This window comes from Cervus elaphus, chromosome 19 (assembly GCF_910594005.1).
Source record: "Cervus elaphus chromosome 19, mCerEla1.1, whole genome shotgun sequence".
NCBI classification, from domain to species: domain Eukaryota; kingdom Metazoa; phylum Chordata; class Mammalia; order Artiodactyla; family Cervidae; genus Cervus; species Cervus elaphus.
In genome coordinates, this window is record NC_057833.1 from 114,887,462 (window position 1) to 114,915,045 (window position 27,584).

The 27,584-nt window shown below is 54.8% G+C and overlaps 1 protein-coding gene across 1 annotated transcript in view; it reads right to left on the reverse strand.

Annotated features, from left to right (window-relative positions):
- Nucleotides 1–686: 686 nt before the first annotated feature.
- Nucleotides 687–27,584, reverse strand: part of LOC122676067 (proto-oncogene tyrosine-protein kinase receptor Ret-like) — a 34,313-nt gene continuing 7,415 nt past the window's right edge. Inside the window, 18 exon segments of the mRNA XM_043875379.1 lie at nt 687–958; nt 2,432–2,452; nt 2,454–2,535; nt 3,583–3,720; nt 4,991–5,061; nt 7,180–7,302; nt 7,385–7,599; nt 8,795–8,902; nt 10,323–10,470; nt 12,949–13,214; nt 14,156–14,278; nt 15,093–15,203; nt 16,723–16,848; nt 17,563–17,821; nt 19,948–20,147; nt 21,427–21,622; nt 22,912–23,153; nt 25,517–25,804. Coding sequence (XP_043731314.1) covers nt 779–958; nt 2,432–2,452; nt 2,454–2,535; nt 3,583–3,720; nt 4,991–5,061; nt 7,180–7,302; nt 7,385–7,599; nt 8,795–8,902; nt 10,323–10,470; nt 12,949–13,214; nt 14,156–14,278; nt 15,093–15,203; nt 16,723–16,848; nt 17,563–17,821; nt 19,948–20,147; nt 21,427–21,622; nt 22,912–23,153; nt 25,517–25,804 — 2,897 coding nt within the window. The 3' untranslated portion in view covers nt 687–778.

The window sequence follows — 27,584 nt, forward strand, 5'->3', positions numbered from 1 at the left end:
AAAAACCCGAGGCGAAGAAAAAAGGGAGAAGAATACGAGGAGCAAAAAAAAAAAAAGAAAAAGAAAAATACGAGGAGCAGACAAGGGGGGAAAATAAGAGGAGGATCAAAAGTGTGGAAATACGAGGAGCAAGAAAAGCGGGAAAAACACGAGGAGAAGAAAAAGGGGAGAAGAATACGAGGAGCAAAAAAAAAGAAAAATACGAGGAGCAGACAAGGGGGGAAAATAAGAGGAGGATCAAAAGTGTGGAAATACGAGGAGCAAGAAAAGTGTGAAAAATCCCAGGAGCAGGAAAAGGGGAGAAAAATACGAAGAGCAAAAAAAAAAAAAAAAACAGAAAAATACGAGGAGCAGAAAAGTGTGAAAAATAACAGGAGCATCAAAAGTGTGAAAATACGAGGAGCAAGAAAAGTGTGAAAAATCCCAGGAGCAGGAAAAGGGGAGAAAAATACGAGGAGCAAAAAAAAAAAAAAAAGACGAGGAGCATGAAAAGGTGTGAAAAATGCGAGGAGCCAAAAAAAAAAAAATCCCCTGAGAGTTCTGCCCCGCCCTCTCCTCTATCATCTTAAGCTGCTGGGCAATGTGATCATCACACATATTTTCACATCCTTTAAAAAAAACATAGTTTTAAAAAAAAATGCCTAAATGTAAATGGATGCAAAGTCAGACATTTACAAACAAAAAGGTTCAGAGCAGACTTTGGTTTCATTCAAACCAGAAACACTCTTAAAAAGCATTACAGAGAGTAAGGACAGTGCAGAGAGCAGGAACAACGTGGCTAGAATCTAGTAAATGCATGTGAAATTCTACCATAGAGTTTGTTTTCAATCCATGTGGAGGGGAGGGTGCGAGGGAGGGGAACATTATTACAGTCCCCCAGGGGTGTCTCCTCCTCTGACAGGCCATCATCATACAACAGTGAGTCGGATGGGGTGGACACGGCCAGGTCCAAGTAGTCCTGGAAGGGAGAGAGACCTGGTCACTCCTGGAGCAGGTCATTGCTGGACATGCCCACCCCTCCCCACCCCCGCCCTGCCTGATAGCAGAAGCCCCAGCCGAGTCCCACCCCGCACCTATCAACTTCTCGCCAGATCTGAGCCCCTGGCCAGGTCTGTCAGCATGAGTTCCCCCAGCCTCTGGTCCTCATCACAGAAAATCACCTCTTGGAGGCAGAAATGTGTTCCCTCATTGTTCTGGTCCTCTCTCTGCAGCGCTAGGGGCACCAGGCCCAGCACTGGAGAACAGGCCTGTTTATAAAACCTGAGGCTCTGGGATTGCAGTCCCGTGACTCATGTGGGAAGGCCAAGACACATTCCCCATCTGCTCCACACTTTCTGGCTTCCCTCCAGGCACTCCTGCCATCTCCAATATCAAGTCAGGACCAAGAAATCTGAGTCATCGGTGTGGGTTTTGCATAAGATGCTGCTAGAGGCTTCAGCTCCCAAGCAGGATGATTTGTGAGGACCGGCTACTTCCACTGCCCTGGTTAAAGGTGTCAAGAATGCTTCCAGTGTGTTTCTGGCTGGTTCTCAGCACTGTTCTAGGAAAGCTGTTTGTAGGCATCAGCTATTACCTCTGTTTAGGGCAAATCATAGGATGTGCCCAAACGATACACCAAGGTTGGGTTTTATTCCAAGGGGCCCAGTCCATGCATCTTGCCTTCCATGTTTGGAGAAATGACAACTTTCAGTAACTGTGTCAATTTAAGGATGAAACCACCAGAGGGCAAGCAAGGTCTGTGTCTATTTTCTTTACTTGCATCCCCAGCATCTAAGGCAGAATACAGGAGGCAGCCCATTGCCCAATCAATATTAGTGAAAACTGTGTTGATTTCCTCTATCACCTAGAGTTGTAAACTGGAGGCACACAGATATGTTGTTTGGCCCACACTGAGCTTTTGGAAATTGCTATAAAAACTGGGAAACATAAACATCCCTTAAAAAGCCCTGGCATGCTGGCACTCTTATTCCTACAGGTTACATTGTCTATGGTAACAGGTCCTTCAGAGCCAGCTGGTAGGTTACTATTTGTCACAGTTTCCACTGCTCCCTTCACTTCCCACCCCTAGCCAGACCCTTCATAGAATCTGAATTTAGGACACATTCATTCCAACTTTACTTCCTCAAGTTCCATTATTGAAAATAATTTTGTTTGGCTTTGGCATATCTTCTTCCCACCCCTGTCTGTGGAGGGCTCTTCCTAAGTGTCAAGGTAAAAATCCTGGTTTCTCCCTAATTTCAAGAAGTCCAAGAGGCCTGGATTAAGGATAAAGGTTCGTGCCCGCCCCGCCCCCTGCCCCCAGTCTGCCCTGCCCCCTACCAGGAGACGACATGACCATCTCACTCTGCACAGCCGCACTCTGCCTTTGTATTGGGAATTCCATGAACTGGGGTGAGGGAAGTGGCACCAGGGATTGGCTCCGGGTACTCACTCTGCTCTTAACCATCATCTTAGATATCTAGGTCTTTGCTGATGTCGGCAAACACTGGCCTCTTGTCTGGTTCCCGCTTCCAGCACTGCAGCATTAGACTGTACCTGGTGAGACAAACAGGTGGGTGGTGACAATCCAGCAAGGATTGCCCAGTCACAACCACCACACCCAGTACAGTGCACCTGGGCCCCAGAGGCTCTGGTCCAAAATCCCAAAGCTGTTCCTGTGTCACTGACATCCTTCTCTGAGTTGGGCCAGGGTATGATGGGTCAGCAGGGGCTCACAGTGTCTGGCGCTGTGGTCCAGCCATGCTTGTTATGGCAGCTAACGCAGAAATGCCAGTCCTTAAAACTCTTATGAAGGATGAACTGTGTATGAACACAAAAACCTGCCAAGCACACTCTGTCTTGCACCTCCCTCCCTCCCTCCCCTGGGGCTCTGGCAGGGCTGCAGGGGCCACCTTGTGGGTGAGTGCTGGGCCTGTGCCTGCCAGTCTAGGGTGCCCAGGGAGGCAGCACCTACTCACCCTTGCACTCCCACAGCCCTGAGCCAGGCACATGGCAGGTGCATGACAGACTTTGTAGAATGAATGGACCAGTGTGTGTCTAACTATGGACGACCCCCTTCTCATGTGTTCTCAACCTGTTCTCCAAGGATCATCTGATGGAACCACCATTTGATGAGAAGATTCTGGTGCCCTCGAGCTGAAGTCCAGGTGCCATCTGCCTGCTCTTTGTCTGCCTTGGTGTCTCCACTTGGGCGCTCCCCTGTATGTACCCCTGGGGCCATTCTGAATTACCTGCCCCTCCCCAAGCATCCTGGGACAGGTCTCTAGCCTTAGACTGAAGCTGCTCCCTCATCCTTCCACCACCTCTCCTGGGGTCCTGCTCCCCCTCAGCTTGTAAGTCCCCCCAGGAGGCCCACCCAGCCCCCAGTGGAATCTGGGTCCCCAGCATCTGCCATCATGCCCAAGGGTGGTTCTCTGTCATCTGTGCCTTTGTCTTAGCCCGTTGCTTCCAGCTGCCCAGCTCGCCTAGGGCTGGCACCCAGGGCTGCCCAGCAGTGGGAAAGGATGAGTGTGCATGACCCCACCCCTCCAAAACCTGGAGTGTCAGTGGCTGGGGAGGCTGGACCAGAGAAAGCATGCTCACATCTCCTCGCTGCAGTTGTCTGGCCTCTCCATCCGATAGTCTGTCTTCAGAAGGTTGAAGAGCCGCTCTGGAGGAATCCCAGGGTAGGGGTTGCCGCCCAGGGTCACAATCTCCCACAGCAGGACACCAAAGGACCACCTGCAGAACCAGAGGGCCAATGAGCGACTGCACTGAGTCTGTGGCATCCTCAGCGCCCCAGATATCCTCCCCCTGGGCAGCAACAGGACCTGAGTTCCCTGTACAGAGAGTGGTCCAAGTGCCCACAGTTTCAGCCTAGGCTGACCAGACAGATGGAAGTGGAATGGAGGCGGGACCAGGTGTCTGCCTGCCCTGCCCCAACCCCCTGGCAAGCTGCTGCCCAAGCTCAGCCCCCATATCCAAAAAGGGCAGGTGGCTGACCCCTGAGGTGAAGCTCTGTAGCATCAGAGACGGCACAGGGAATGCAAATGAGCACAGTGAAAAGCAGGTCAAACTGAGGCCACAGGGCACCAGGGCACTCTGCAAAACCCCTTCACCTTTTCTGTGTGCCTGGAAATTTTCATAAGATGTTAAAAGGAAAAAACACTGCAATGGGAAAATATCAACTGTGAGGGAAAATTTACTGTCAAGTGGGGACAAAATCATCACAAAACAGCATTATCACACAAGCCCGTTTACAGTAATAAAGAATGCCTGCATGCCACGGACAACTCTAGGCAAGGCCTGTGAGTGCTGGCCGTAGTTATTTTGGGATGGTGGGGCCCCATTGACTTTTAGTCTCATTATGCTTTCCCCTGCATTTCCAGTTGTTTTACAGTCCACTTGGTAATCAGAACACAGCTGTTAAAACTGTTTAAGAATTGCCTTTTCACAGCCTACTTTATTTAAAACATGCAAGGCTGTTTACAGCAGAACATTTGGAAACAAGTCTGTTGTGGTTTTCAAAACAATTGAGAATGCAGTTGGACTTGGAAGACTTGAGTTTTGGTCTTGGAGCAGTTTGGGTACCGGAAACCCATTCAAGGTCACTCCACCCTAAACCTGTCTCTGGGTGGGGACCAGTCTCCAGGGACCTGCTTGAAGCCCGCTCACACTCAGGCTCACAGAGAGGGAACTGTTCAGCTGGGACTGTGTGTCACTGAGATGTCCAAAGAGAGGGCAGGGGAGGTGGGGGAGGCAAGGGGGCTGCAGCTATGGCTCACATCCTCATGCATTCCACCGTGGCACTCAGAACTACTGCCTGGGCCTTTGCCATTTGCTGTGTGAGTACACAAAGCTTCCCCATCCACAGCCCCCCAGTTTGGGGAGGTCACTCTGGACGGCTGGAATGAGCTGACAGGGACTCAGGGCAACTCTGTTCCCCAGCAGAGCTGCCCAGACAGGTGCATACATGTAACCTCCACCCCAGGAAGGCAACACCCAGACTCACACATCACTCTGGGTGGTGTAGATATGATCAAAGAGGGACTCAATGGCCATCCACTTGACTGGGATCCGACCCTAAGGAAGGAGTGAAAGAAAGGCATTAACGTTGCTCTGAGATCCTAGGAACTGGTGTGTGTGGGGGACACATCTCAGGCTCTTTCAGCTCTTAGGGAACACTGAGTAATGACTCCAGTGTGTTCCTGGGTAGAGGCCAGCAGCCCAGCCTCACAGGGGCTGGAGTCCTAGCCCCGCCTTCCTAGGCTTGGCTGAGACCCCCGAGGGAGTCAGTCGGCCTGCCCACAGCTATACAAGGTGTGCTGGTCATGCACCACATCCCAAGGAATTGATGCTAAGTGCAAGCCAGGCCCCACTGTGGTCACTTCTCGGGAGATCAGGGGCACTGCACCCTGGGTGCTGCCCAGTGGGTAGGCTGGAAGCACTTCCATCAAGATCTCCCCTGATTTCTGAGGGTGAAGGGGTCTGGGAAGCCAACATCCAGTGTTTCCATCTTGGGAATTTCTGACACAAATGAACACACTAAAGGCCTTTCTAAGAAGCTCTGAGCGAAGAAATCAATGTGAGTGTCTTGAGTCTGATTTTTCCCTTATTTTATCCCAGGGCCCTTTTAGCATCCTCTAAAAGACTGTCCTCCACCATGGAGAGGCTGGAGTTCAACCTAACAAATCCTTTCTAATGCAACTTAAGAAATAGCTTTTTGGTACAAATAGATCAGCGGGCTTTCCTGGTGGCTCAGTGGTAAAGAATCCACCTGCAGTGCAGGAGATGCGGGTTTGATCCATGGGTCAGGAAGATACCCTGGAGGAGGAAATGGCAACCCACTCCAGTATTCTTGCCTGGGGAATTCCATAGACAGAGGATCCTGCTGGGCTACAGTCCATGGGTCGCAAAGAGTCAGACACGACTGATCGATTAAACAACAACAAACAGGTCAGCATCAAGGCACAATCAATTAAAAAAAAGGCATTTGCTTTGGATTTTAATGCATTTATTGTACTTCTTTTTTTTTTTTAAAGTACTATTTAGGATTCATACCCTACATGAAGTGTGACTGCTTCGAGGGTGTGTGTTTCTAACAATGCAACCTGCAGGCTGTGCTCTCAGGGGCCGAGCTTGGGCACCTTGTGCTTCCTTGCTGGGTGACACAGGGCCTTCCCGAGGACCAGTGCATCAACAGGAAGTTCCATCCAGCCCCCTCCACGGGGTAGGGAGCACCCCTCTCCACTTCCCCTTCAGCACTTCTAAGATGTGCTGTCACAACAGAAACCCCACAAGAAATCAAATGTCATCCTCACAGCCCCAGGAGCACCTGGGCTTCACTCGCCCCTCAGAGCAAAGCTGAAGTGTATGTCGTGGCTTTCTGTGTTTTTCTTTTTGAGCAGCATCTGTTCTGAATGCCAGCTTAGCTGTGTGTCTTGAGGGGGCCTGTGATCTTCCCTGTCTAGTCTGTCACAGGGAGGCTACTAGAAAGGGGTTGGGAGGATAGCAGCACCAAGAAAGTCAAGACCAATGTCACAGGGAAGGGGACCATACCAGGGAACCAGGTTTCCCAAGAAGGTCCCCGAACCACCTGTTTTAGTGACTTGGAAAAAGCTTCCCAAATCTCTACACTGTAACTCTGGACTTTGTCTCCAGGATCCTCCTGATTGCCTTCCAAACTCACTTAGTCAGCCGTTCCTAGGCCCTTGGACCAGGAGCATACCCTGCTGTAAAGTGGTTCAATCCTTTCTGTAAAGAATGACTAGCAAGCTTGGGTTTAATTCATTTCTTTTCCCCAAGCAAAGGACTAAAGTTACACAGAAAGTAAAACAGTGACCTTCACTCTGCAGCAGTGAGAGGAGCAACTGCAGACAAGAAGATTGTTATTTCTGCAGTGGTGGGTGACCTTTAGAAGTGATAGTGATGAAAAGTGAGAGAAGCTGCAGGAACCCCACTCCCAGCAGGGAGCTCCAAAACAGCACGTGTGGCTGTGAGGAAGAGAAGGAACAGGCTCAAGACTGAGTCCTGCTCTGGGTCTCTGGGGACCCAGGACTAGGAAAGAGTTCGGGGATGAGGACTGGAAGTTTGCACTCTAAAAACCCGCTTTATCTTCCTCAGATCAAAATCTGTCCCCACCCTGTGGGCTCCCTGACCATGCCCTCTGCCCTCAGGCCATCACACCCCAGAGCCTGGTACCTTGCTCCTCTTCACGTAGGAATCCTCTTCATAAACATCTCGGGACAGACCAAAATCTGAGATTTTCATCCTGTGGCCCTCGGCTACCAGGATGTTTCTGGCTGCCAAGTCCCGATGGACAAGCTGTGGAAAAGACAACAGCAGGGACCCCTGAACCCCGGGCCAATCGCTGGCGGAGGGGGCGCGGGGCTGGGGCGGCACGCACCTTCATCTCAGCCAGGTACTGGATCCCTTGTGAGATCTGCCAGGCAAAGGAGACAAGGTCGCCCATGGTCAGGGCCTGCTCCTCCAGGTTGTCCAGGTAACTGGAGTTGCGGCTGCCCCCGCTGCCCACGTAGCCAGGTCCCGCCTTGCGGCTCTCTCGGAGGAAGCCCCGCAGGGAGCCGTACTTGGCATACTCCACGATGAGGAGCAGTGGCCCTAGGGGCAGAGCAGTAGGTACGTGGGCTGGCTGCTTAGGTGACCCTGGGCAGGCAGAAGTTGGGCCAGCACGGGGCAATCGCTTCCAGCAGCCTGAGGACTCAAGCCTCAGCTCACTCTCCCATCACTCTGCTCTCCACCTTGCAGCACTATGTTACTTCAGTCATGTCTGACTCTTTGTGACCCTATAGACTGTAGCCTGCCAAGCTCCTCTGTCCATGGGATTTTCCAGGCAAGAAGAGTGGAGTAGGTTGTCATGTCCCCCTCCAAGGGATCTTCCTGACTCAGGGATTGAACCCAAGTCTTTTACATCTCCTGCATTGGCAGGCAGGTTCTTTATCACTAGTGCCACTTGGGAAGCTCCTCCATCTTGCAGGGGCTTTGGATTCCAAAGCCAGCTGCCTGGACAGTTGACCACAACCTCTTTCCTGGGTGTCCAGGGCAAGCAGTCACTGCATTTGAAGCTGCCCTGGGAGATAACCACTGCTGCTCGGATGTCAGGAACTTTCTGTACCCCTGGTCTTGCCACAGTATGGCCTGGGGACAGCTGATGGAGGCAGAGGTTCTGGACTGCCCCTGGCCACCCTCTCCCTGCCCTGCCTGCTCTCAGGCCACAGTCCTCCCCGAGGCCCGGCCCTGAGTGCTACTGGTGCCCCTGCTGCTCTCTCCCTGTCGGCCTCCCATCTCCCTCACACCCGAAATACACATGCACCCACGCGCACATGCACACACACACACACACACACACACACACACACAAAGTGGGAGGCCCCCAGGGTGGCAAAGCAGTTTTGGAAGACTAATAGAGCAAAATGTTCTTATGTGAAAAATGATCTGCCATTGCCTTTGCCACCCCAGGCTGGGGTGGGGTTGAGATCACCTGGAGGTTATGGCATATCTAGTAGGTGCCCAGGAGACACTGCTCATCTCTGGACTTCCCTGTCTTAAGGGCTCAGCCTGGGGCAGGGTGCTGACAACCAGGATGTCGCCAGAGACCCCAGGGAACACTCCTGTGGCAGCCCTCATGGTCCACTGACACACAAGTTTCAGGCAAGAGCCAGAGAAACCATGCTTCCAGGAAGAGAGAGGACAGGTGCCAGAGAAGAAAAGGATGGGGATGAGGGAGAATGCAGAATGGAGCAGCCCAGAGCCCCTGGCTTGTGCCCAGCAGCTGCTAGTCCCCGGCTGGTCTTACCATCCTGGCTGCAGGCCCCGTACAGCTTGATGACTTGCGGGTGGTTGACCTGCTTCAGGAGGTTGAACTCTGATAGCAGGTCCCACAGCTCGCTTGGGGAGGCATTCTCTGAAATGCACAGAAACAAAGCAGGTCACAAAGTCCCTGCTACCACCATGCTGGGTCACAGGCGCAAACGAGGGGTCTACACAGACTTGTCTCCTTCCCAGACATCCTACTCAGGTTCAGACTGAGGCCTGCCAGGACCTCACTGCTTGGAGCTACTCTCAGCCCATGGGAGGGTCAACAGCGGCCTCAATTGCCTACAGGGAGTAAGAACCAGAGGAGCGCACTTCCATGTGAGCAGAGTCTTTCCATGGAAAGCCTTCTGGGCTGGGCTATGCATGCAAATGGCATTATTTCCCTGCAATCACCATCTCTCAAAGACAGTGGCGTTAACCCTTCATTAACCCTTCTGGGGAGGTAAAGGGACTCCCTGGTGTCCCCAAACACCTGCCAACCAAGCACTTGGCAAAGGGGGGTGAGGCCCTGGAGAAAGGTGAAGGCCATGAGACTTCACAGAAGTCGTCTTGCCATGCTGAGTGTGTGTTTTCCAAGGGCAGAGATAGTTGTGCTCAGGAGCTTGGGTGTGGAGGTCTCCTGGCCAACTGTCCTCCTGGGTCATGGCCCCACATCCCACTGCCCAGTTGTGCCACTGCCTCTGGCTGTAGACTTGTCTGGAAATGAGAAGACAGCTGCAAGATGGGGCATTGGAACCCTTTGGACCACACATGAGTGACCCAGGGCCAGTCTCACTGTGCCCTCTTAGGGCCTGGGGTCTCATAGACAAGGGGCAACCCCAGTCTGAGGGCCTGGGTAAGTACACAAAAGTACCCGGCACTGCATGGCTCCCCGACTGCTGAACATCAGAGTGCATCAGCCTAAAATGTGCCCATCACATGGCCACTGGGCCCTCAGTTGGTCAAGCTGAGGCAGAACTCAGCCATGGCAGAGGACTGTCTACCCAGTCCCTGCTGAGAAGCAGCAGTGAGGATACCCAGCATGTGCTAAGACTGGGGCAGTGCTGGCCCACTAAGGGCTGGGGGGGATGGGGACTGGGAAAGGCAGGGACCTGGGGGACAGGGGCCAGTCCTTACAGGTGGTCTCTTCACCAGGACCTCAGTGGACGCTTGGCGAAAGAAATTAATGGGGCAGACTGAGGTGGGGAGAGCTGTCGGTTTTGAACTTAAGGGCTTTTCATTTAAACTTGGATCTTTACCCAACATTGATACACAAGCAACATGGCTCTGAAAGCTTTCAAGGGAGGAATGTCTTACCCTGCTTCTCCAGGGACCACACCAGCCCACATCATCCATGGTGGAGGTCCCTAGACTGCAGCCACTCAAGAAGAGCAGGGGAGGCGTATTGGTTCTTCAGGAGGCAGCAGGCTGATTGCCAGAGTCCTGGCTGTCATAAGGGCTTCATCCACCCACTGGGGCCCCCGCAGGTGTGAGTGGCAGAGCCCCCTGTGTACTGCCTGGGCACGTACCTTTCAGCATCTTCACAGCCACAGTCGTGTACCCTGCTTTGCCTTTCAGCCGAAAGGCTGTGGCCTTGACCACTTTTCCAAATTCACCTTCTCCCAGAGTTTTTCCAAGCACCAAGTTCTTCCGTGGGAATTCCCACTTGGGATCCTCCTACATTGGGTTTGAAGGAAAAAGAGAGGGAAGAGAGATGGCGAAGGTAAGAAGAAAGGAAGAAGGCAAGAGCCGGCGGACAAGCTCCATGTGCAGACGGCCGACTGTCACCTGAAGTGACAGGTGACAGTCACCATGTCCAAGGGCAAGACCCCACAGTCAGGCCCTGAGGTGCCATGACAAGATGCGTCCCCCCACAGGAAGGCAGGTGTTGCCACAGACTGGCTGGACTCCGTATGCTCATACCCTCACTGGCCTCCATCTACTATAGATGCCCTGGGCCACCTCAGGCCCAGGGCCTGGTATCTCCAGTGAGAGAGTCAGGGTTTACTCAGCACCCACAGGTGCTCACAGGGGGACCACAGCCTCTTCCCTGGGACTCAGGCCCAAGCCTCATGGCACCACCTCTGTTTTGGACACCAGGCACTGACAGTGGCCCAGGCTCCAGGACTTCCAAGAGAACTCAAGTGGCAGCTGTGGCCCCAGTTGCCTACCAGCCCTGCACTCCCAGCTACAGGATGGGGTGTCAAGAACACCTTCCTGGTGTGGCAGCCTCTAGAAAGTTACCACTGTGCCCCTCAGGTACCCCCCCATCCCTCCCTGACAATGTGTGGAAGAGTCTGCTCCTCCCACAGCCCAGCCACTGGCCAGAACTTGCACACACCGGCCTTCCCAACACACCATGCCCACTGAAGACCCCTCTGGGGTGGGGTCTTCCCAGACCCCAAGACTGGCTCGAAGACCTGAACTCTGGGGATGCTGAAGCCTGTCTGGAACCTGCCTTCCCGTCAGCACTGGATGCCCAGGTCCCCAAGTCTTGCTGTGGCTGGGTGTGGGCATGGCTCCAGGGGCTGCTTATGATGTGCCTGGCAGGCTCGCCTAACCCACAGACACACACTGGTGACCCACTGCCCCCCCCCCAGGGACCAGAACCCTGTGTTCTTACGTCTGGGAGCAGAGGCAGGCTCCTCTAAGCACCACGGCCAGGGGCGCCTTCCAGCCAGCTCCCCAGGTGTCCTGGTGTCTCAGCTTCCCCAATAACCCATGTTGTTTGTTCTTTAAGTTGCAAAAGAGGCAGTCGTGTCTGACTCCCATGGACTGTAGCCAGGCTCCTCTGTCCATGAGATTCTCCAGTCAAGAATACTGGAGTGGGTTGCCATTTCCTCCTCTACCAAGAATCCATAGTCAGGCTCAAAGGTGACAACAGAGTCACCACCACCCTGGTGTCCACACTGCACTGGATAACAGCTGACTGCACATAAAGACTGGGCTAAGAGGGGATATCTCTCATTTGTTTCTCTTTAAAAGTGCTAAAACCCCAAAGTGTCCTCCCCACTTTATGTAAGACAGAACTAAGGCCAAAGGGTCGAATAATGTGTCTAAGACCTCAGAGCTGGTCAGTGTGGTCCTGGGCCTCTGGCCCAGCTCTGGCTTCTCTGCACTCTGGGCTAGAGGCTGAAAGTGGTCCGTGGCCCCCCCCCCCACAGAAGAACCTCTCTCATTGTGTGTCTCAGCACAAACCGTCAGGGCATATAAGGGAATCAAATGGCTCGTCCCTGGGCCACGAGGGCCATTCCCAGATGTGGTGGCCACAGAGGCCTCCTTCCTGACTTTGCTGGTTCCAAACACTCAGCAGGTGGGAGGTCTCCAGCCCCCAGTCCCCATAGTATTTCAGTCTCCTCAGCAAAAACACTGGAGGGCAGACAGGCGGAGGAGCAGCCTGGCCGGGCAGGAGGTGGTGTCTGAGCCTCCCACACTAACTGCAGGCCCAGACCATGTCATGGAGGAGGAGGCTTGGGCTGATTCTCCCCTCTTGGCAGGCCAGTCACAGAGTCCTGGGGCCAGGCTCCCCTGATGGTGCCTGAGAGGCCTCTCAGCAACCCCACTCTCCAAGCCACAGACAGAATCCCCTCCTGGCTGCGGCCAGGCCCCCCACCTGCCAGTCTCTCTCGCCTGGATGGGGACAGTGTTTCATCATGGGGCTCCTACCCAACAGACTCCCCAGCAGAGCGACCCGTGGAAATGAAGGCAGAACATCAGCCTCCAGCCCTAGGGTGGTCCTACCTTCTGAGAATAAAACCCACACACTCCTCCTCAGGGCCTCCCCCAAGGCTGCATCCTCCAGCACTTGGGGCCTCCGTAGGAGATATCTTAGGTGGGTACAGCATGGCCTGCCCTCTCCTTGGAGCCTAATGGCCCAGATCTCAGTCATTTAAATCCACACCCATCCTTTTCCACACTGATTCACGCTCTCTGCCCCACCCCTGCCTTCTGCCCTCCCTGAAAGACATCTCGGTGGAGGTTAGAAGACAGCTGGAAGCTCACGAGGTCCTCCTGGCAGGCAAGGATGCAACAACCCCAAGGGCCCTGCCCCTTCTGTCCCCCCCTCCTTCCCCAGCTGCCCTAGACCAGAGGCTACCCACATGGCTACCTGGAAGGGCTGCCTCCCTGGCCCTGCTGCCACATGGAGAACCTCACCGGGAACTTGAAGGTGTCCACTGAGACCTGGTTCTCCATGGAGTCCAGAGAGGGCCGGCAGGCACCAGATGAGGAGTAGCTGACCGGAAAAGCTTGGGCGGGTCGACAGAAGGTCATCTCAGCCGAGGCAATGGGCGGCTTGTGGGCATTCTTGCGGTAGCGGTGGATGCAGAAGGTGGACAGCAGCACAGACAGCAGCACAGATACGATGGAGAAGACCACAGCTGCCGTGATCACTGTGCAGCAAAGGTCATCACGCAGGGTGTCTGCGGGCGAGTAGGGGCTGTGAGAGTAGACACCCCACAAGGGGGACCCCCAATACCCAACAGAGCCACACCTGTGACAGCCAGGAAGTGGCTGCTGTGACCGACTGTGAGCTGCCTGCCAACACTCCTGACCCATGGCAGGTACTGTTCTGTATGTTTTTGCTACAAGAGACTATTATTGCCCTTTTCTGGAAGGAATGAGCATTTATAAACATCCTGCCTGAGGTCACACACCAGAGGTTGTGCACCCCTGCACCTCCCCCACCCTGGAACGTTGCACTGAAGCCAGAGGCCCAGGGGCCCGGGGGGTGGGAGAAGTTCTTCTCCTGCATTCCTAATATCTTCTGTATTTTCTTCATGTTCAATATATAGTGGAGAGGAAAGACAAGTGGCCCAGGATCTGGGCCATGCAATGACCACCCAAATGCCAGAAAAGCTCCCCATGTGTTCAGTGGGGCCCCCCTGTTCTAGAAGAAGCACCTGGAGGGTGCTGGGAGGGGGGACCCAGCTGGCCAATGCCACAGGCCCAGGAAAGGCTCTACACAGGCACAGTCTGAGAAGATGCTGAGCTATTTGGTGGAATAACTAGTTTTCCAGCCCAATCTTTATTATAGAACTTGAGGCCAGGGAATTCTTTGGTGGTCCAGCAGTTAGGACAAGGAGCTTTCACGGCTGTGGCCAAGATTCAATCCCTGGTTGGGCACCTAAGATCCCATAAGCCTTGCCAAAAAAAAAAAAGGAACTTCGGGCCACAAGGCAGTCTTAGTAGCCTTGAGCCAGCTCCTTGTCTGCACACATGGGGGAACCAAGACCCCAGGGAAGGAGGAAGATCTCCTAGGTTTCTCTTCCTTCCTGCAATCTTCTCCCTTGCTCCCTGGAGGCTCAGGGAGGTGTGGGGATCCCGGCCAGCTGTGCCCCCCACCCCCCCACCCCCAATGCACCTTGGCTATCCTCCGGCTCGCAGAAGCACTTCTTCTTCTCAGGGAAGCAGTTGCAGATACCGAAGCCAGCTTTAATCCCCCGGCGCTCCCCAGGTTCGTGCCCACCAATGATGCTGCCGCCCCCTGAGGACAGACACCACCCACTCAGCAGCCCACTCTCAGCCTCCAGGGGGACCTGGCCAGCCAGGACCACCAGACAGGATCATGAGAGGCCCCTCCCCACCTGATGTCAGCACTCTCACGCCCAGGGAGCACAGTGAGATCAGAAGTCTAGGTCACCCCAGGCAAGAGCCTCAGCATGCATGCATGTGTGCTAAGTCGCTTCAGTCAGGTCGACTCTTTGCAACACTGTGGACTGTAGCCCACCAAGCTCCTCTGTCCATGAGATTCTCCAGGCAAAAATACTGGAGTGGGTCACCAGGCCCTTCTTCAGGGGATCTTCCCAATCCAGAGATCAAACCTGCGCATCTCCTACATTGGCAGGTGGGTTTCTTTACCACTAGCGCCATCTGGGAAGCCCCAGTTGCAGCATGATGAGCCCCCAAACCAGCTCCCTGGCTGCAGCAGGTGAGAGGAGGAACCCACAGGCTGCCCTGGGCCCAGGTCAAGGTCCACACTTGGTTACTTTTCAGAAGCAGAAAAGGGGCAGAGGGGGCAGCTGGCAGTCAGCAAAACGGGGGACAGGGAGTCGTGCCCCATGAGTTGGCTAGAGCAACACTGGAAGGGTGTGGGTCAAGCCAGCAAGCTCTAATTTGGGGGGAGGAGCGCCTTTATTAAAAAAAATGTTAGGAAAGGGCTCAGTATGCAAAACCCAGAAGCTTGGCTGGTCTGGCTGAAATGCAGGTGAGAGTCCAAGCCCCTTTAGCTTGTTACTCCCCCCACCCAATCAGGCTCCTGCTCGCTCAGAGTCACGGTGCAGGCTCATCGGGCTGCTTACGGAGGCAGTCCTGGGGGCAGATGTTGGGGTCTCTGCTCTCCACGGCATCACAGTGTCCATCGGGGCAGGTCCTGATGCTGGGGGAGCAGGTGGAGAAGTTCCTGGTTATCCCTACAACACAGAGTGGGCAGTTATGACCACAAGGGAGCAGCTGCCCTGTTCAGACTGCAGAGCCAGGAGGGTCATACCCCAGGGCCTTCCAGGTCAACCCTGTACCCCACCCCATCCCCTGCAAGGAAGAGCAAACTGAGATCTGAGCAGAGAAGAACCACACACAGAGCCCTACCAGCAGGGCATCCCTGAGGTACAGGGCAGCCAGGATGGTGGGGGCCAGAGGAGCCAGGCAGTCCCAGAGCTGTGCCAGGCTCACATCAGAGAGGCCAGAAGAGACCAGATGAGGCTGGGACCCTCTCTAGGCTGCACTGTGGGTGGGACCCTCAGATTGGTGGGCCCAGCTGGCAGCCAGTTACTGTCCACACCCAAGGCTGCTCAGGTCCCTCCTATTTGGGTCCATGTCCCCTGGGCTGGGAACTCCTGGGTAGAGCCTCTCTGAAGACCACTTTGGATATTTTGAATTATTTTAAGGTTTGTGTTTTCATGAAGTAAAGCCAACCATAAATGACATGTCAACAGTGTAGTCTACCTTAATTCCTCCACTTCTTGGATGCACAGTAATATTACCAAGAGATCTTCGAAAAGTGTCTGTGAACTATGTGTTTAAAAGCATTGGGTGAATGGGGGAAGAGTGGGGAGAAGGGATAGTCAGGGAGTTTGGGATACACATGTATACACACTATATTTAAAATAACCAACCAGAACCTACTGTATAGCACATGGAACTCTGCTCAATATGCTATAAAAACCTCAACGGAAAAAGGATTCGAAAAAGAATATATACACGTATATGTATACCTGAATCACTATGCTGTACACTGGAAACTGACACAACATTGTTCATCAACTATGCTCCAATATAACATAAAAAGTTAAAAAAAAAGAGAAGGCATTGGGTGAATATAGTGGCTCAGATAGTAAAGCGTCTGCCTGTAATGCTGGAGACCTGAGTTTGATCTCTGGCTTGGGACAGTCCCTGGAGAAGGAAATGGCTACCACTCCAGTATTCTTGTCAGAGAATTCCATGGACAGAGGAGCCTGGTGGGCTACAGTCCACAGAGTCCCAAAGAGTCAGACACGAGTGAGCGACTAACACTTTCAATTTCACATTCACAACTGCACATGTATTTATGTGTATATGGGTAGAGAAATGGATATATACATGTTAATTACCATCTGGTTTAGGCACCAATACAGAAATTCAGAATTTTAGAATAAAGTAAAAAGAAAACACACACATCTCAACTTTGGCCCCGACCTTCTCAAGTCCAGAGCGAGCTCAGTCTCAGGCACCTGTGATCCCATCGGTGATAAACAGTTGGAAGGTTCTCTGTTCCCTGCGCTCGTGACCACCCTCTCCTGGCATCAGGAGCCACGGCAGGGACCAAGCGCAGGGGAGGACTAGATGGGCAGGGGTGGGGGGTGTCACAGAGGCTGGCAGGGCCTGCATGCACAGACCCTACTCCCCCTCAGCCCCCATCACACTCCCCACCGCCTGGCTCTGCCCAGGGCCTACCTTTGCCATCTCCCTGTCTCCACTCGCACCTGCCTGTCAGAGAGCCCAGGCCACCGCATTCCTCACATTCGGGCTGCCTCTTGCTGACCACGCAGGACAGGGGGCAGCCAGGCTCTTCAGGCATGTCTAGGGGTGGCAGAAAGCAGTCATGGGGGGCCAGCCTGCCATGGGCACCCATGGGTGCAGGCAGCACTGGCTGGAGCTGTCCCGAGTTGAGCCCAGAGAGGAGGCAGTCACTAAACTCTGGGGGCGCAGGGTAGTGAGGGGGCTGCTGGGGGAGGGGTGGCATCATAGTCACACAGCAGGGGCAGCTAAGGGGCTGAGTATGGAGTGGGGATGGGAGGTGGCCAGACTCATCCAGGGACACGCAGGACACCCAATTAAACTTGAACTTCAGAGAACAGTGAATACCTGCTTTGTGTAAATATGGCCCTAATATCACAGGGACATAGGGGAGTTTGTCTTCTAATTCACTGCAAAGGCTGCACGAGATGTACTTACACCACAATAATTGCTTGTTGTTTACCTGAAATTCACACTCAACCTGGGTCCTATATTGTACCTGGCAGCCCTAAAACAAGTGCACAGGTAGGTCCTGCTGACAGAGGCGATGGGCAGCAGCGGCCACCCACAATGCTGTCACACTGGACTAAACTGTGTCATACCTCCCCCATCATCCTTCCAGTGCAGCTGTGCGCTGTTTTCTCATCTTACAGAGAAGGAGGCTCAAGAAAGCCCACTGGTCAGTGACGGGGTATAGGACGGCACCCTTCTGCAGGAACAGCCCGAGGCTCTGCCACGCCCCATCCACCCTGACCCTTCCCGCAGCCGGGCACTCACACATCCCTTCCACGGTAACGAGCAGCAGGGCCTGGGCTTGCTGGTGGGTTGGTTTCTCGGTGGCCACCACTGTGTACTGGAGCTGGGAACACTCGGGCCGCTGCAAGGCCTCCGTGTCATTCACGAACAGGGTCCCCGAGGTGTCCTCAGCTGAGGTGACCATCCCCAGGGCGCTGCAGTTGGCGCTGGAGGGCTGCAGCCTGTACTGCACTTGGATGCCGCTGAACTCCTGGCAGTTTTCCACGCAGACTTTCCCAATCTAGGCATGGGATCACGGAACCCTTAGCCAGGTGAGTAGACCACCTGGGACAGTGGCTGGAGGGGCTCCATGCCAGCTGAGTCCCAGGACAGTTTCCCACTCAGCCCAGAGATGGTGGCCCCCAATCTCCCCATCCTCCATGCCCCTGGAATCTGCAGACCCATCTGCCTGCCTGGCCTGGCCTGGCCCTGCGCAGACCGTGACACCACCCTTCATCCCTGCTCCTGGGAGCCGGAGGTGAAAAGAACACAGGGTGCCGGGCTTTGGTTTAGGGACTGGCCCTCCAGGGAGGCGCTTGCTGGCTTGCCCGGCTCACCCCTCACTTGCTCCCTCATTTGGGCACAGAGGCAGCCTGGATGCCTCCCACACACCTCCCTCCCCTCTGGGCAGGGGCCGTCGTGCTCTGGGCACCACTAGGGTCCATCCTCAGTGTCCTGCCTGGGTCACCTGCCTGGTCAGCCAGAGCACAGCACCCGGGCCATAATTCACACAGCAGGGTTGCTGTCCCACCCAGGTCCTGGAGCCTCCTCCGAGACTTGGGCCGGAACCCCTGGGAGAGAAGGGATACTTCTCCAGGGATGCCTCATGGCCACAGTGGTCACTGGGGCCTGAACTCTCCTTTTCCCTCCCTCACCACCCAAGGTGGAGTTAGGGCTGCTGGGGCTTGAGATCAGAAGCTCTGACCAGTCAAGGTCGAGGGCTGCGGGCCTGGCGGCAGTGATGGCACAGGGCCCCCTGCTTGCAGCCACAGGCCAGGCCCTTGCTCAGCCTTGCTCAGGCCCAGGGCAGAGCCAGGCTCCACCAAGCCCACTCCTCATACCACAACAAAACCACCTCCTAGGCTCCGAGCACTTCCTTGTACAGAGCAGGTTCACTTCCACTTTCTCCTGTGATCCTCAAAATTGCCTGAGATCACCACCTTCAATTTATAATCATGAATACTAAGGGGGGGCTGGTGAGAGACAGCAGTGTGTGTAAGGCTGGGCCAAGACTCGGGTCTCTGCACCCTCGTGAGTCCAGGCACAGGGAAAGACTTAGTCGTCAGGGGTGGGCGGTGTTGCAGAGGCTGGCAGGGCCCGCCCTCTCAGACCCCACTCCCACTCAGCCCTCATCACCCTCCCCACTGCCTGGCTCTGCTGACACACCCCTGGCAATGCCTATGCCTGCCTCAGCCCCCCTGGACACCCCTCAGGGCCCCCTGCTTCGTCACCTCTCACCAGCCTTGCCCTCTGCTTCCAGGAAAGGCCTGGCGGGGGTGGCAAGTGGGGTGGCCTGGCCACGTCCAAGGATGTGGCTCTTCTTGTGCTGGGTCCTAAGTGGCTGCCAGGAGCGGAGGTGGCATGGGAACCAACCACAGAAACTGGCAAAGCCACTGTCCTAATTAGGAGATGACCCTAAATGGGATATTCTAAAGGGCACATGGCCACAGCTATGCCATTAGGAGAATGCAGTATGTTAAGTCATGCCTGCCATAACTGCAAGTAAACTTTAAAAAGTGCTTCAGAGAAACATTCTAGAAAGAATTGCACCAAAACGTTAAACACTGGCTGATATGAGGAAAAGAGATCACTCTTATCTATCCCTTATATCCTTTTGATGAATTCTTACCACTTCCCTTTTTTTCTACTTCTAATCACTATTTTCTGATGACAAATGCAAAATAAGCTCTAGCAAACAGACTTGCAGGAAAGTAGGAAATAGAAGCACTTCCTGTCTTTCCTTGCAGAGGTCTCCACTAATGCCTATGTTTGCACACTTGGAAATTTCTGGCAATGAAGACTTGGTTTTGAACATATGGAGCCACCTAAGACCAATACTTCTGCAAACTACTTTTCCCACTTCATTCACCAGGAATGTCTTTCCAAGTCAGCATAGATTTAACTGGCACTGCTCTTTCATTAGTAAAAAATGTAAACATGCTGAGAAGGGAGAGGGCAAAGAGGGGCCCACAAAGCCCACCAGCCCCACTCCTTTCTCCCACGGCCTTAGCCTCCTTGGCTTTGTGCCTGTTGCTCCCCAGGGCCACTCTGTGTGCTCAGGGAGGTGGTGTCCCCCATGTGACCCCATCCTGGGAGTCCCTGCTCCTCCATTCCCCTCCCCAGGCTGGCAAGAGGCCAGGAGCTCACCTGGGCAAAGCGGTGGGCCCGCCGGCTCACGGAGAAGGAGTAGGCACTGGGCAGGCTCAGGCTGATGGGCAGCACGGACACATTGAAGTGGAGGAGGACGACACCCTCCCCCAGGCCCTGGAAGTCTGAGTCGTTGACCAGCACGGCCAGCTGCACAGCCCAGCTCTCCGAGATGGGGAGGCTCTGGTTGAGAACCAGCCCTGCAGGTGGAGGCATGTGATGATAGGTAGGGGCCCTGCCCAGGGTGGAGACCACTGCCCCACGATGCTGCACATCTCCCCTGCAAAGCATTCCCTGGACACATGGGCATACGTGTGACAACAGGTACTTCTACCCACACGGTACACAGACAACAGACCTGGCTGTAGGCACTAAGGTTGAAATATTTTAAATGTGAGTCACTGTGCTGAGCTGAGCCCAGAAGACCCTCCTCAGCTGGGAGGTAACCTCAGTGAGGTGTGTGTGTGTGTGCATGTGTATAAGAAAGATGCATGTCAGGGCAAGGACACACAGGTAAAGACCCACCACCACCACCAGCAAGGTCCCAGAAAGACCGTCCTGGCCCCTGAGAACTTCTCGCAACAGTACCAGCCTCCTATGGACCCTCAGATTCCACAGGCCTCAAGCACCCAGGAGCTTCCACACTCCTGAGCAGTCACCGTGTGCCAAGGCTAAGATCCCCATTTAGTGGAGTACAAAGGAGGCGAGGATCTCTGGGTGCACATGGCATACAGAGTGAGTGTGCAGGGGCAAGGATGACATTTTCCCTTGCACAGAATAGAGGTCATCAGAGCTTGGTGAGGAAGAAGACAGGAAATAGGATTAGGTCAGGCAGAAAGGGGTAAAGGCACCAGTGATCCTGGGTTCCCCAGAAGCAGGCCTCCAAACAAGGATCCAAGCACAAGTGGCATATTTGAAAGGTGATCCTACAAAACATAGGCAGGAGAGCAGGCGAGGGAGGTGGGGAGGTTTGGCAACTGATGAGGACACCCAATCCTGCAGGTGAGCCCTGGGGGCACGTGGTGCTTAGCCCTGAGGGTGGGCACATTTCAGAAGTCAGACAGGACAGTCATCCCAGAACCCTCCAATTTGAGGGCACAGAGCTGCTACTGGACATCAACTCCTGTTAGTGGAGAGTTGCTGGGGGGGGGTGGTTAAGGATCCCTGGGCACTTGGGCACCTAGGAGGTTGCGGTGAGCCCTGGCGTGGTCAGCACAGGGTAGTGTGGTGGGGGTCCTGCCAGGGTCAGCCTTGGCCTTGGGGCAGTTCAGCGAGAAAGGACAGCCTGTAAACACCCACCAAGGTGGCCAAGGTGAGCCCAGCAGAGACAAAGGCTGGGAAGAGGGTTGGAAGGGGTGGCCACCTGGGGCTGAGAGGGCCAGGACAGGTGTCTACTTGTGCAGGGTGCTGCCCTGCCCAAGGAAAGCAGGTCGCCAGTTCCCCAGGGGGCCCTGTCAGGCCACACTGGTCCCCTCTTACTGTAGTCATGCACGGTTGCCCGCACAAAGCTGCCGTTGGCCTGGGCCAAGGTCTCATTGGGCATGTGCTCCACTCGGAAGGTCCGGAGGGCCTTGGCATCCCCAGAGAGCAGCGTGTTCGTGTACCGTCTCAGGAGCTCCCCAGAGGCTGGCACCACGTCTGCATCGAAGACACGTAACGTGGCTACCACTGTGCCCTGCAAAGAATATGGGGGCCAGTCAGGGCCCCGAAAGCCAGAGCCCATAGGAGGGCATGTGCCCTGCAGGTGGATCAGGTGTGTGCGGTCAGAGCTGGCTCCAGGGACAGCCTGACCAGGGTTCAAGCTGCAAGGGGCCCCCAGCCAGCCTGCTTGTCACCCTTCCTGGGCCACTGCACCTCACCTCTGCAACAGGTGCAATGGCATCTCCAGACTTCCCATGATTATGGGTTAGAACAGATGCCCTGGTGCTCTGTGGAAGACCTCATTCAGGTCCCCACAGTGCAGAGTGGGCACCCCCACTCTCCTTCCAGGAAGCTGGGCCCCGCACAGTGGAGAAGTTAGCTCAATGTCATGCAGTGACAGATGACAGAGCTGGGACCTAAGCACAGTGTCCACCAGAATGCTCTCCTACAGCTTCTTCTGTACCCCAGGCTAGATGGGGTCATGAGGGGGGTTCTGAGTAAAGCCACATGTCATCTCTGCTCTCACTCCTGGCCAAGCTCCACAGTGTTACCATGGAGCTGCCCCGCCAGGCTCATGGGACATTTCCCTACTCCATGTGCTTTCCTCTTGCCCATCCATCCACCAAACCTGCTCCCTGGGTGTCCAGAGAAGCAGGCAACCACAGCATATCCGACCCCGACCCTCCCCTTGCTCCCGCCAGCCTGCCGGCTGCAGGACAGCCCAGGGCCCAGCAGGTGGCAGTCACGCTCCGCCTGCACAGGCAAGAGGAAGGCGGGGCCCCGATGGGAGGGGCGGCGCAGGGACACCCCTGCCGGATCCACTGGCCTGTCTTCCTCCACTCCGGGGTACCCTCCCTGAACTCACTGGCCCTCCCTTGAGGGGCTGACAGCCCGAAGAAGGGAACACCCTCCTGGCAGATGTCCTCTCCGTCTCCTTGGGGCAGTGTGCCCCGCCTCTGCAGTACCACAGTTGTGCCCCTCTGATGCGAGCCCTGATGGTTGAGTCAGAGGCTGGGCACCCTTACCCTCAACCCCACCGGCACCCCAACCCCTCCCCTCACCCGCTTCCCAGGGCAGAGGTCAGCTCGGGGCCAGCGGGGCTGGTCCTCTCTCCTCCTCAGCTGTCCTGGAAACCAACAAAACCCCAACAGACAGACTGATGGACAAATGAAAGACGAATAACCACAGTGATGGTCAGCCACATGTCTGGATGGCTAGATGGACAGCTGAATAGACCGAGGAACAAATGACGAATGGAGAGACCCAGATGCACAACAAAGAGATGACAGACACTAGAGAAGCACCAGACAAACGCATAGGCACCTCCTTCCGCTTGAACTCCACCACCGCGCTGGCACTGTCGACGCCCCCGAAGAAGGTGGGCGCAGAGTCGTCCTCGTCGTACACGGTCACAGGGAAGGGCACCATCACCTCCTCCTCGCGCATGCCCATGCGAACCGTGCACGCGGCCACCAGCTCATACTTCTCCCGCTGCTCACGGTCCAGGGTCCAGCGCGTGCTCACCTCCAGGCTGTCCAGATCGCAGCGGAAAGGCAGACTCTCACCTGAGCACCAAACAGACCAGCAACCCCAGGATGACCCTGAGCTGAGGGGAGGGTGAGCTGCCTTCCTCAGGGCCCCACAGGGAGCAGTGTGCAAGAGGAGACAGAGCTGGGGTGCATGCTGGGCCTGGGCCGTGGCCCCTCTTCAGCTTCCACAGTGGAGCACAGCCTCCAAGCACAGTTTGCAGTGGAGATTATGCTCTGAGCATCACTGTGCCTGCAGCCTGCACTGGTGCTGATAGGGAAGAGCAGGGACCAGGAGGTCTGCCTCAGGTCCTCAACCCAATCACCTAGGAGGGCACACCCCTTCACACACCCTGCCTGCCTCCTCTGTGGCGAGGGCTGGCACCAGTCACGCTGCAGGCCCAGAGATCCAGCTCCTAGCGTTTGCTGGTATCTGAAAAACTGTCAGGAATTTTCTTAACTGTGGAAGCAAGACATGCTCATTTTAGAGAATGTGAGAAAAAAGCCACAATTCCACCACTTGAAAACCAACATTGGGGACATCTGGTGTAATTTCATGTTAACACACAAATATTTCTGACTGCCTGGTTTGGATCCCTGCCCTATACACCTGCAGGCTGCGTGGCCTGAGGCTGATGGTTCTGTCTCTGTTCTTCAGCTTCCTCGCCAGAAGATGAAGTGAAGTGAGAGTTGCTCAGTCATGTCTGACTCTGCGACCCCATGGACTATACAGTTCATGGAATTCTGTAGGCCAGAATATTGGAGTGGGTAGCCGTTCCCTTTTCCAAGGGGGTCTTCCCAACCCAGGGATTGAACCCAGGTCTCCCACACTGCAGGTAGATTTTCTATCAGCTGAGCCACCAGGGAAGCCCCAGAAGATGAGATGCTGTGTGTGTTCATCGCCAGACACTGCTGTAAGTTCAATGACTAACTGCAACCTGGTGAGGGGAGGACCAGTAATAACAATATACTCTTCAACCCAAGCCTGTCCTCGAATTCATCCTCCAGAAAGGACCCAGAAAGGGGGAAAAGCTGAACGCTTGAAGGTCAACAGTGACCACCCCATAGCCAACCTCAGGAGGGCTGTCAACTCCACTTGGTGGAAAATCACATCAGAGCCACATATTACATGTGAACTACACATTTCCCTGTATTGCTTATGGTTACAAAAATGGCTTTTCTTTTTAAGCGAAAAAGGCAGCACACTAAACCATATGCTTTGGGGACAATTTTGTACAAAGACATCCATCCCTGTGGCAGGATAAATGAAGGGATGTGGAAGTGTGAGTGACTACTTTCCTTACACTACTGAGTGCTCCTTTAACGTTATGACCATGTGTGGGTGCCATCAACCTGGGGGGAATCCAGGCTTCACTTACCAGCCATCCAGCATAAAAGTGTCCCCTTTAAGTCCCCTTTAAACTGTCCAATGGCACCTCACACACAGCGGCTCAGTTGCCTTCTCTCATCTCCACTCGGATCCAGTGCCCTTCCCCTACCCCATATCCATGTGGCTTCCCCAGGGCCATCGTGTGGTAGGACTATCTTGTGACAAGGTCCACTGTCCTTACAGTGGCTCAGGCGGAATCCTGGAACCATGCTTGGTCCCCTTGTGAATCTCTCAACACCCCACATTCAACTCCCCAGAAAATCTTGCTGGATCTTCCTGCAAAAACATGCCCAGAATCTGCCTGCTTCTTGTGGCCTAAAGGCTTTCACCCTCAACCCCAGTCCTCATCCTCTCACTCAAGGATGTCTCCTGCCTCTTCATAGTTTTCCTGCTTCCTCCAAACCACTCGCCCCAAATCATTTCGAACACATCAGCCCGACTAACCTTTTAAAGTAAGTTATATCCTGTCAATGACACCCTCCCCCCACTCCTGAAAACACCTTCTATGGCTCCCTAGTCCCCTCATCAGGAAGTCCTGCCCCCTCCCTTGCATTTTTCTGCCCTCAGCAGCCTCTGCCCTCCCCTCCAGCCGCACCTCCCCCTCCGCACTTTTGAATGAGCTCGCCCTGCTTGCTGGGCACCCTCCTTTACCTTGCTCCAGCCACCTGATTTAGGACAGTGGTCTCCACCAGTCCGTGCCTTCTCAGCATTACCTCCCACCTGGTCCCTTCAGAGGCCACCCAACGTCCTTAGCGCCTGTGTGGTCTCCACCTGCCCCAGGCATTGAAGGTCCAGACAGGCAGGATTTGGGCCTGAACTTGTTCACTGTTTCATCCCTGGTCCCTAGAACCATGCCTGGCCTGTGGCCAGCATACATGAGATACACGTGGACCTCTGAATGAATGGATGATGGGGTGGTGTAGTCAACTTGGACGGCTCATGTAGAGGAACTGCAGGGCCATGCCTGGCACTCGGCAGGCATCGAGGAAGGCTCCATGCGGCTGGCACTCACCTCCCAGGAGCCTGTAGGCCACACTGACGTTGGGGCAGAGGAACTGCACGGGCAGCAGGCAGAACTGGTGGAAGGTGCCAGGGGGCCTGTTCTCCCGGATGCGGAAGGACAGGCCTGACTCAGGGAAGCAGAGCTCCCGGGGCTTGAGGGCGCCGCAAGCTGGGAAGGAGGCATTGATGATGGAGAAGTACACTCGGGCACAGCCTGGCCACTGGCACTCGCCCTCACGTAGGGATGTGGGTGACAGGAAGACCCGCAGGTAGATGGTAAGCAGCGGGAAGCCGCCCTCTGCAGAGACAAGTCAGGCCCCGCCAGGGTGTCAGCCACACCTGCCCAGCTGGGATCTGAATGGGGAGAGGGCAGGAGCTCCGGGCTGGTGCAAAGCCTAGTCCTCACCAAGGCTAGCGGGGCTCTGCTGGGAACCCCGCCCTGCCCCCTACCTCCTGCTTGCCCCCTACGGCCCTGGACTTGGGATCTGGCAGCCTCAGGGCCCTATGGCTCTGCTCCCTCATCCTGGGGGGTGCCTCACAGGTCCATCTCTCTGATTATTCCAAATCTCAGTTCAAATACCCTTCCTCAGAGAGGTGCGCTGAACCCTGGGTCTAAGATGGAGTGCTTCCCCAAGGCAGGCTCTTGGCACCTCAGGTGACCTCCCTTCCCTCCCTCACCCACTACCCCAACCACTTTCTTTCTTTTCTCACTTTTAAAAACACTACAGGGGTGGAATTGGGTGGGAGGGGGGAGAGAGGTTCAAGAGGGAGGGGACATATGTATACCTATGGCTGATTCATTGTGATGTATGGCAGAAGCCAACACAATACTGTAATTATCCCTCAATTAAAAATAAATAAAACACTTATTCTATTCTATTTTTGCCAGTGTTGCTGCTTGTGGGATCTTAGTTCCCTGACCAGGGACTGAACCCAAGACCTCAACAATGAAAGCTCAGAGTCCTAACCACGGGACCCCCAGGGAATTCCATGCCACCCCTGCAGAGACACAGACTTCCCCAGCACCTAGAGAGGGGATTTCTGGCAAATTCCATCATGGAGGCACCATAGCAACCCCCGTCCAACCCATCTGGATCTCAGCTGGGGCGGGGGCTCTTCCTGGGCCTTCTATCTTAGCTCTAGGTAAGTGTCCCCCCGCTACATCTACTCCTCCCATATTCATCAGTTCTCTGCTTCTTACTAGCCTGTCCTCTGTTGCTCCAGTCCCCTGCTGTGGTTAATAATTCTCCGTATAAACTTTCTCTGTTCTAATTACTGTGATTTCTCTCCTGACTAGAGCTGGCAGGTGCATGAGGCTGCTCTCCAATCACGAACAGAACAGGCCTCCTATGAAACTCAGACCCTTGGCAAATTTCACTCTGGCAGTACTGTTCACAGCAGAGTGTCTGCCTCTCAGCACTCACAGGAGCTCAGAGCTGGCGTGAGGGCCCAGGGAGGCCATGTCTATAGAGCAAGAGGTGGGGTTGTGATCACCATTTGGTGCCACAAGGCAGAACTCTGCTCCACAAACAACCTCCTCCCAGTACCAGGGTCACACATGGCCTTCACTCCAGCTTGGACCCCTGCTCTGAGAAGCCGTCCAGGCCTTCCTCCTGCTCCACTTTCCTCCCCGGCACCAGGCCCCAGTCCTCACCAGGTGCCAAGAGCAGCCTGCTGCTGATGGTAAGGTGGGCTTTCTGTGCAAACAGCTGCTTCTCCACCAAGTTCCAGATCATCCACTAAATCAAGATCTTGGGATGTCTCTAGCCTTTCTTAACTCTTCTCTCACAACCCCACATCTCTGTTAATCCAACTGGAAGACATTTGGAGCCAGCATGGAGAGAGCCCCTCAAGTCCTCCACATAAGTTCTCCAAAATCCCAACAGCCTCAGGAGGCCTGAGGGTCATCAGTGGTCCTCAAGCTCATCCTGGCTCCCTCACGGGCTGGACAAAGAGGACAGGCCAGCCCCATCTCACTTGCTCCACTCTTACACAGCAGGAGTCGTAGGAGCTGTGTGATGGGCTCTAAGGAAGGACCAGGTGAGGGCAGGGCGGGGTGGGTAATGAGGCATGTGGGG